We start from the raw sequence: 10,430 nt of genomic DNA, 5'->3' as shown, positions 1-10,430 counted from the left end.
TATTTGTACATACTCTACTGTGCTTCTTACATAATAGTAAATATTTTTCTTACAAATTTTGGCAACAATTAATACTTCCTTCTCTTACAGGGAAAGATCTAAAACTATAACATCTGGTTAGCCTAGAAATGCCCGAACGCATCTGAAATATCCACGATGAGCTACTGATAGAGCAAGGATCAGCTCCCTGAACTCATAAATCTATTTTTATGTAGGTTACTACAAAATAAATGTGTCCAACTTCCACGAAAACTACAGCAGGTACAACACAGTAACACTATCTGATACAGCACATCCTCAGCTACCAAACACTATTTTTAAGTCACCAACATCATGCATTTTCACCAGCAGTGAACAAAAGCCTGCATGCTGTACAGAAACCTGCACCAGAAGAGGCGCCCCAGCACTGCTGTCACCACTGCTGGAACACACCACCTCAGCATGCACTGGGTATCACAGCAGATGCATTTTCTTCCACAGTGAGGAATTCAATATCACCCTTTAACTCCATAAGCACTTTCATGTCAGACACCATTCTGTCAGAACGCCGCTCTGCTGCCATCTGTCACACAGCAACAAAATGAAATGGAATATTGGGGGGGAAGGTTCAACCTCCACTGCCATCCCACCAGCATACACTTCTGATGTCATGGACAAACACAATAAAACAGGAAACATTACTTTTGGAGCGGCCCTCATTACAGCAGAATTGTTGAAGAGTAGCTTTCTTTGGTGTTTTCATGTTGGTTAAGAATGTGAACATTTAATGGAGTCCTACTTGAAAACAGGATGCAGTAATAGAAAAACAGAGATGACTAAATTACGCTGCATTTTCAGGCCTTACATGAAAGTTGCAAACGCTTTACCGAAACTGAAATATCAAAGCAAGAAGCAACTATATTAAATTGGTTGCTTAAACATGCTAATCCAAGTGGCAACACTACACCTCTACAGGTACAGGAAGATAGTAGCACAAATGAGAATTGAGTCTGAACTGGCCATAGGAAGCTATGCTAGCTGCTTATTTATGCTTTTGAATAGCACTGGGAGACAAACTCACTCACTAAGACTGTGCCTTCAGGTATACACAATCATTCAGCTTCATTATTCCTTATGCTTTCATAGTATATTGGAAGATCAAGATATGAGTAATTCCTGTAACAGATTTCCAGAGGATGCCTTTATTGTGCTGAAGTAATCATTTCAGATCATGAAAAGAAATAAATTTAACTACCCTCTCCCCCCAGGAATAAAATGATGTTCATAAAAATGAAACGTGTACAAGAGGCCTGGAAATAGCTGCTTTTAATTACACCTTTCAAAACTGAGTTACACAAGAAAATGTCAGTGTCTATATTCAGTACATATATTAAAAACTTAAGAGATCAGGAAAAATAAACAGGCTGTAAGTAATTCTGCTCTCTGGAAAAGCATGTCATGAATATTTGTCCCCTGTGACTGAAAACAGGAGGAAAAAAGGAGTATAGAAAAGAAACTGAAACACACTTCTGGATTTCATATGCATGCTAAAAATGAGAGTTTCAATCACCTACAGCCTCGTTTTGATCTTTAAATAAGCCTGAGAAGCTCAAAGCCTTTCTTTTTAAAAGAAGCAATGCACAAAGAGTTAAGTGAATTGTAACTGGCACATTCTTGCAGCTTTGCCTAAGTAGTAGAAACATTATTTATAAGCCATCTTGTATTCCAAAGACAACAGAAAGGGTGAAAGCTTCCACTCCACCCCCCTGGCCTGCCATTTTTTTTTCCAATGTGTAATTACCTGCTATATAAAAGATTCAGGTCAAGTTTAATACCTTGATAAATAAATTGCACGTGAATTGAAAATCCTTCAGCAATTTAGAAACTAAGTGCAAACAGTAGAAGGCTATAACATTTTCAGAACAGAGCTTGAAAATAAGAAACACTGCTTAAGGGATTTGCTAAGGAAGGTCTTCTTTTCTTACTTAGAACATTAAAAACAATGGTAATGTCTTGCCACAATACAAAACCTGTCTGAACGTGTAAAGCTTTTGCTAAGGCTACCATTCCCAAGAACCTTAATGTTACAGATTCTTAATTGAAAGCAGAGTAATATGACTGTACAATGCAATTCACATCACAGAGCTAATTTTGATCTTCAATTACGCATGAGAGATCCATAATCAAATTGGCCGTCTCCACAGCTACTTGCAGGCCATTATACTTTGCAGCAAAACAGTCCAGTGTCATAATGTCAGAAACCTTTACTGAAGGCTCTTTCAGGCAGCTTTCCATAGGAGAAGAGACAAAGAAGGGTTGCAAATGCCTCCAGTTGAGATCCTTTGTGCTACTGTTTACTCCACAGCCACATTTTGAAAGTAAATCTGATCCATTAAAGACAGAAGGAAATCCTGATGGAACAAGCCAACAGTGTCCATAAGCCATATCAGTGAGAATTTCTCCATCATCATGACTCAGAGAACAAGCTACAGATTCCAATGAGTGACAAAACGCATCAGCAATCAACTTGTACTGTGCATGAGAACAATCCACATCTTTAGAACTGCTAGTGGACAGACAGGAAATCTTTAAAGAAAAAAAAAAAAAAAAAAAAAGCAATTAAAACAGTGGATTTTGAGAAATAGCTTTAGTCAAGAATACTTAGGGTTTTTTTTAAGACAGTTCACAGTTTTGACAGAAAAATTGTTAGTTCACTGATTACTTCAATAGGAAACACTTCTAGACTTGTCAAAGCTGAGTTCTGCATGATTATCATTCAATTAAAGTCTACACATTTCTATCATAACACTTAAACACTACAGATACCTGAAGAAACAGTTATAACAGTTACGAGTACAAATGCAATATTAATAAAATTCTGAAAGACGCTGTTAATGAAGTGCTTCAAAAGGACACGTTTGTTTTATGAGCTACGACAAACACACAACACATAATATACAAATAACAGTACCAGAATTTGTGAAATTCTTGGCTAAGTTTATTTAAGCAGCTTTAAAACACCCTTTCTCTTACCTACCTTTTGTCTTAGGTACGAAGCCAAATGAGTTTCAGTACAACCACCTCCTAACAATGCCAAAGGTTCCTTGAGTGTTAACTGCAACACATGCTCCGCAGTCTCACAGGCACGCTGAAAATCATGTGAATTTTTCATTTCAAACAACATGACAGGATTTTACAAATTAAAATATATATATATATGTAAAAAAAAAAAATCACAAACACGACTGGAATAAAGCTCTTAGTAATTCCTGATGCTGACTTCATAAACTGAAATGTGAATATAAACATGTGGAGTGGCTTCCAAAGCCACATTTACTTAGTAAGAAATGTCATTATTTGCCCACACTCTACAGTGAATGAAAGCTGTATTGCACTCTTCTTTTGTAAAACCGACTTATAAAAAGGTGACCTGTATCAACACCAGTTTTAGAGTAACTATTCAATACAAAATTACACTTCACTGCCACAGCAGGCATTGCTGCTGACCTTTTGCTGGGTGATTTATTTATGCTTCCATAAACCAATGGGAATGGAAACACCTACTTAGCACTGGCTTCAAGAACAGGTGAAAAACATTTGTTTCTGAACAACTAGTATTAAAACAGAAGCATTACACAAATACAAGCACTCCGAGGATTTTTAAAGTCTGGAAATGAAGAAGTTTCTTGCTTTTTTGACGTTTCCTCAACTCCAAGTAAGCTCTATTTAGGTACCAAAGACCATTGTTAAAAATCCACCATATTTGTATTTCTCATTTCTCTAATTTCTTCCACTGAAAGCATCACAACAGACACTTCAAAATTTGCTTACCTTCAGTTCATCCCAAGTAGTTTCATTTCTGTTACAGAGTACCAAGCTGCAGACAACCGTGTCATTAGGAATTAGATGCACAAAATGTTTAGAGGCAAAACTCTTGGCGCATACATCCTTCAAACTACCATAACAACTGGGAGACAACGAATAAATGGAAGCTATAGGCTTTGAACCTGTCCAATTAAAAAAAGAACAGCATGCATTACTGTCATCAGAACTGCCTTCTACTGCATCTCACGAAGCATCAACTATTTTCCCTTAGGCTTTTTACATTTTGTATGTTCTTCAATAATTAACATTTGAGTCCACGCAGACAATCACAAGCAGAGAACAGAATGTTTTTAAAGTGTAAGATTTAGTTCAAGATAAAGAGTAACTTTATAATTCTCATTAGACAAGAGTTTGAAAACAACTGACACATACAAATAGTTGCTAGAATTTCATACTTCTCACAGAACAATCAGTGATCATTTGCGCATTATAGCATTGCAGTCAGCCAGTACAAGACCAGTCCTCTTATGGAATTGTCTTCAGTATGGAAAGCAGCAGTTTCTAGTCTGAAACGCTTGCTCTGCTGCTACAGTAGAATAAAGAAGAAATAGGAGACCCCTGTCCCACAATCATATCTAGAAAGGTTTTCATTGTGAGACTAGCAGTAAGTGTAACTATGAAGTATACAAAAATCACTCATTACCTGTCACTTGACTCAGGGGTTCCATCACTGACAGCCCAGCTCTGTCCACAGCAATGACGTGGTTATCTTTCAGATACTGTTTCAGCGACGGATGGATGACTTTCTGGCACACTACAAGGCCAACTTCATCATTAACCAACTGCTTTCCTACATTAAGCAACTGCTCAAGCTCTGACATTTCTAAGGAAATTCTGTGGTGGACTGTTACTGTTCCTTCTTCTGGGTCAAAAAGGTCTCCTGACATGGACACACAGAAAACTGCTACCTTGACAGCGTCAGAAGAAGTTCTTTTGACAGAAAACGGTTTTGCAAATTGAATTTCTGGTGTTTCTATCAGCAGACCAGGAACAACTGTAGAATCCAGAACTCTTCTACCCTTCACAGACACTGTTACACATTTTCCTAAAATAGGCTTAGTTTCAGGATGGCATGGAACAGTAAACATAAAAGCCTTTACAATCAGTACAGTGAGATGATCAACCTCTGTTTTATTAAGCATGCAAGCAGGTTTGCTTGTTAATATGCTACGCACCAAGCAAAGAAGAGTCTCAAGATTACCAAAATCCACAGATACTCGGCAACCACAGGCCTCAGACTTGAGGTAGTCAGTACATAAACTCAAAAGATGTTTGCTTATTTTTATGACAGTGCAAGGTGCAATATTTAGGTTTCTAAAGTTTTCAATCAAGCTACAGCAAAGAATGGCAGTAAATAAGCCACAGTCACTGAAGCGGGACACATGGTTCTGGACAGAGGCTGTCAAAACCTTTAATACAGGGTGACTGACAGAAAGACGACCAAGTATGGCAGAAGATTGTGATGTTAGACAAACATAACCTCCCAGACCATTGTGGAGCTGTTTAAGTCTGCCAGCAGGCCCATAGCAAGATTTTAATATTGCAGTTAATAGAGACAGTGGCTGACTAACTGTAGTTAGAGGTTCACTAATAAATAATGATGGCTTTTTAGCTTCAAGGCGAGACATTTTCAAAATTAGATTTTAATTCTGATAAAGAGAGATTTCATTCTTACTTGGACCTAGAATTCACAGCACTTTAAAGTAGTACATTTTTATTCTTTTCTGACAAAGATTACTATTTTAAACGTAGCACAGTATGCTAAGCACATCTGATTCTGCACACAGACACCTAAAAATGAGGCTTAAATCCCACTGTGAAATTGATAATGACAGCTGTAAGCTCATTCATTCATGCTTTCATACTTTCATTATTTCTTAATTTCTGAGTGTGATCGAGCAGATTTTTTTGCAACAAAGTTCACAAGCATCGTTCCAAAATGGACACCTATCAGCGACAGTCCTGCCACAAGCAGAAAGTTCTTTTTACTCCAGCTAGGTTTCCTCATCTTCCCTTCTGGCAACACTCACAGGAGATGTTTCAGAGCTAATTACACCTACAATAAAAACCAGAAAGGTATTAGTATGATCTCTCACACCAGTATCACACAGCTTTAACTGCTTGGTTTTTTCCCCAGAAAAAACTAACTTAAGGACAAAAACTACAGTATGATATTTTAATTGAAAAAAAAACAAACAAAAAAACAACATGTTACATAGAGGTATGCAGTACATAAACTACACATTTGCATTACTACTTTTACTTCTGACCTCTAGGCTTTACACTACTTTACGAATAGGTCATGCATGGTACTACAAAACACACCAAATGGTATGAAAGCATCAGATTACAATGATGTTAAGCTGTTTTTAAACAAAGAACAAAAGAAGTGAGACACTTCAGAAACAACAATCTTAACACACTTAAACAACTTCTGATCTCTGCCTCAGAAAGAAGGACTTCTTACTTCAACTTACCCAGCATACACTTATTCTTAGCTCTTAAACATTTCAAAATGTAGATGCATTACTTACATCTATCTACATGTAATGTCTACAGTAGACTTCACTCATTAGAGACTGTTAGACTCGATCATTATTTTGTCCTCTAACCACTATTAGTGACACACAATGTGTTACACTATGTGAAGCCATAATTCTGACCAATTTTAAACCTAGAAAGGACATTATTACATACCAAATCAGACACAGGAGTTTGACTGTCGCCTTGAAAACTATTGGGGTTTGTTTCAGAGTAACTTTTAAAACCTGCAATGCACCACTTAATTAATCCTGCTAAAGAGCACTGATAAGCAGTTTGAGAATTGACATGCATCTAAAAAAAAGTTATGTAACTACCAGGTTAACTCACCCACAAATGAATTAAACTCAGTAAGACAAACAGCAAAACACCAATACTGCCTTTGCTAGAGAACTGATTTAATGACCCATCTCCTGCCTCAAAATATGCAGAGGCAACTGATTATGAATCTTACCTAAAACAAACAGCCCTGATGTTATTTTTCCTTATTTTTGCGATCCCTTTGCATTACGTATGTCACAATCCCAGGTTCTGGAACAACCTCCTCTGTCTTCACTTGGAAAAGAGGACTGGACTTGATGTGGAACCACGACCAGTGCACCAGGCCAAGGCTAATTCCCATCACAATCAGAACTTTGTAGTCCTTCCATAAGGTTTTGAGGCTCATCATAAACTGGCATTTATGTACCTAGAGAAAAATAATTTAAATATATTTCAGAAATAATTTCTCCTCTCTTATAACTCAACTCAGAACTCAAGCTTGAATGTAAATATCGTTAATTACAATGCAGCAAATCATTACAACCGCAAGACACAGGATAAGCCTTACTTCACAAACTCCAGGAATAGAAAGGTTTTAAAAGGAACCTCAATTCAGACATCTTGATATGTTAATCACTACGTTGCTTCAAGTTTTGGCACACTACACGTTAAAGCTTCGCGACGTTTCCCTAATTACACATTACCACCTCAGACAGCGCATAATTTAAAGCTAAATCAACAACATAAAGCAGCTTCAAATATAGTTTCTCTTGCACAGTTAACAAAAATAACTAGTGGGGCTCCTCAGAGCGCACCAGCTTTTAGCTCACGGGCTGAGCAAGCTGCATTCGGGCAGCAGAACACCTCAGGCTGCCTGCATTACCTCTGTGCCCTTCAACCTCAGAAACAAGGGTATGACGAAATAAACTCAGCCACTCTTATAGGGAACACGAAGAACTGCTCACACGTAGTTTCATGGAGCAGTACGTATCAATATGTGCATAGGAAGCGAAAATTACAAGCAGCTTGATTTTATATCAAGATATCTTCGCTTCCAGAGCTACAAAGGCGCAGCTCAGACAACAAGCGCCCCCGGCCGCTTCAGTTTCTCACTGCCGAGGAAAAACCCGGGGTTGTAGGCCGGCCCCATAACAGCAGACACTGAGGGAAGGCCCCCACCGTACCTCACGCGGTAACACGTCCCTCCTCGTAACCTCGAGACACAAATGGCCGACGGGACAACGGCCGACACTGAAGCGGATGGAACGAGCCGCAGAACCGTGTGCCCGCACCACGACACGAGCCGGGGGCGGTGTGAGGACACCGCACGTTCCAACCCCCCACAGCCGGAAGAGACACTGCGGGGACCGAATGTGCCCCTCCCATCCCGGCCATTTTAGTTTAGGGTAAAAAGCTGGGCGGGACGCGGCTACAAACGGCGGCCATTTTGGATAGGGGAGAGGAAGCTCTCGCTTGGCAGCCATGGGCTCCGCCCATTGGAGCTTCCCGGCAACTTTAAAACAGCCGCTTCGTCTTCTGTGCCTGCTGTGTGCGTTACTCCTGTGCTCCTCTGCCCAGCCTTCCTGCAGGTAGATGCTGTTAGCTGAACGAAACGAGCTCGAGACATTCTCAGTGCCTCAGCTCCCTATCAGCATTTCCTTCTGCTTATCTTACTCTGTACTTCTGTATTCACTCTTTCGATCGCCGTCGGTAACATTATCTGTCATATTTGCCCGTGGTTTCAAGTCAGTGGAGGATTGCAGAGTTGGTAACTGTAGCCAAAAGGCAGGTTTCTTAGAAGTTAACATAGGCTTTAGTGTCAGCTCTGAAAGGAGCACAGTAGTTCTGAAAGAAATGCATGGAACAGATGGGATTCACTCAGCAAGGCCAAAAGATCACAGCCAGCACATCTGACTGGGCACTCTGGTGTTCCTCTCATTTCTTTCAAATAGCAACAGAGAGGAAACATGCCGTTGTTGTGCTCTAAAGGTGAACTGGCACAGTGTTTGCAGTCCAACATCTAAGCTCTGGAGACTTCAGAAAAAAAGCCTTTTATGTTATTATAATTAATTGTGACTCTTTTATAAGCGAAACTAACAGTGGCATATCCTAGGAAGGTATCCAATTATTGTTTTGGTTTTGCCTTTTTCAGGTGCCCGCCTCTTCTCACACACGATAACAGCCCCCAAAGATAAGCAAAGCATGAACAACTTGTAGCGTTAGAAGTTGCTGTACATGGGCACGTGTGGCAGGAGTTCTCAGTTCCTTACCTCTACTGAATTCCAAATTTCAACAGTGCCAAAAGCCACTTCTTCACTAAGGTAAGATGCTGTAGATCATCTGACTGACTTGTATAATACTATCATAGGAATAGCAAGTACTTTAATAACAGCAGGGTAGCAAAGCCATCAGCTACAGGAAATGAGAACAAGCCCAAACGCAGTAGCAGTAAAAATAAAGAAAAAGAGCTGCTTACCTTTGGGAGGCCTCTGGTAGGGAGGGATCTCCAGCAAGAGATGCCTTTACCTCCATTGCCAGCCCTTAAATGAGGTCTGGGAAGGGGTGGATCCACCTGTTTCAGTCAGGAGCATGGCATACTTCTGAACTCGCCTGGGTTGGCCCTGCTGCCAGGTGCTCAATCACTGTTTCAGGTCATGGCCTAACATTTCTGCTAAAACTTGCTTTCCGGGAAGCCTCATTTCCTCAATTTACTGAGCATCTGCCATTTCAATTGACCATAAGTTTTAGAGAATAAACTATTCTATCATGTCATTTTTAGAACATACCTCTTGCTTCTTCCGAGGAGGTTGTGTTTAGTTCTTGGAGCTTGTTTTGATGTTTGTTCATTGTGTTGTGTTTTTTTTTTTGTTTGTTTTTTGTTGGTGTAGGATGTCCATCAACAATTTAGGTGTTTGAAATGCTACTGGCAACATATCAAGGCCTTCTTTGTTTTAGAGAGTAAAACTTCTAGCTAAGTTTTTCTATTTGGTGTAGTTGTCTTTGCATTTTCTTATGGGTGATTTTATTTAATGGCTTGTGTTATTCTGTGATGGATGCACTGTTCCATGAGTCAGATTTCATTACCAAACAGTGGCAATTGTAACAGATCTCCATACTTTGGTCACAAACACACTAAATATCAAAGTATTTTGGGGATGGCTGGTGTCTTTTATTGAAGCATTATTTTGGGGATTTTTTTGCCCTCATTTCTTGGTGTATCAGTATTACAGTGTTTCATTTTGTGATGATTATTTTTTTTTTAAATCATTTCTTTCTTTCTCTTGTTGTTGTGTAGATTAGATTTAGGGAAGAATTCTTGTTACTAAGGATTATAGTTACATTAGTAACAGAACAGCAGAACCTTACTATGTGGCTCAATTTGAATACTCTTTTACAAGCAGTCAAGAGCACTCTTCCCTACATTGTTTCTGAAACTATCAATAAAGTCAACACAATAAGTTAGTAAATATTCTAGGGTTATTTTATGCAAGAGACAATGATACTTTTGCAGTGCAATTCGTGTTATTCCAGTTCATGCATGTGTGGTTGTTACCTGAATAACTGACATTCTTTGTATTACTTTCTGCTTAGTGTAATTGTATAGCTGATGAGATGCAGTGTGTGCAATTCCTTTGATATATTTTTAGAATGTAACAAAACCCTATTTTTAGCTGTATTAAAGTTGATTTTCAGTAACTACTTACCTGTGTGCTGGTTCTCAGTTCAAATTGGCTCTTAACCTGCCCACAGAAATGACTGGTTCA

The 10,430-nt window shown here is 39.1% G+C and overlaps 2 protein-coding genes across 3 annotated transcripts in view; one reads left to right on the top strand and one right to left on the bottom strand.

The window, feature by feature from the left end:
• Positions 1–1,286: 1,286 nt before the first annotated feature.
• On the bottom strand, positions 1,287–8,031 carry MKKS (McKusick-Kaufman syndrome). Of its 2 annotated transcripts, XM_015857071.2 has the most exons (7): positions 7,851–8,031; positions 6,860–7,093; positions 6,562–6,632; positions 4,508–5,920; positions 3,811–3,986; positions 3,017–3,127; positions 1,287–2,565 (listed from the first exon to the last, which is right to left on the bottom strand). In XM_015857071.2, exons 4-7 carry the CDS (start codon positions 5,490–5,492, stop codon positions 2,125–2,127), a joined length of 1,713 nt encoding a protein of 570 aa, XP_015712557.1. In that variant the 5' UTR covers positions 5,493–5,920; positions 6,562–6,632; positions 6,860–7,093; positions 7,851–8,031; the 3' UTR covers positions 1,287–2,124. The 2 variants fall into 2 exon arrangements, with proteins under 2 accessions (XP_015712557.1, XP_015712556.1); XM_015857070.2 differs by lacking the exon at positions 6,562–6,632.
• A 58-nt stretch (positions 8,032–8,089) lies between these two features.
• Positions 8,090–10,430, top strand: part of SLX4IP (SLX4 interacting protein) — a 70,660-nt gene continuing 68,319 nt past the window's right edge. The window contains 2 exon segments of the mRNA XM_015857073.2: positions 8,090–8,255; positions 8,819–8,987. The gene's annotated coding sequence lies outside the window, so the exon portion shown is untranslated.

This window comes from Coturnix japonica, chromosome 3, assembly GCF_001577835.2.
Source record: "Coturnix japonica isolate 7356 chromosome 3, Coturnix japonica 2.1, whole genome shotgun sequence".
NCBI lineage: Eukaryota > Metazoa > Chordata > Aves > Galliformes > Phasianidae > Coturnix > Coturnix japonica.
The sequence above is the reverse complement of the archived record's forward strand: the minus strand, read 5'-3'. Positions and strand labels throughout refer to the sequence as shown.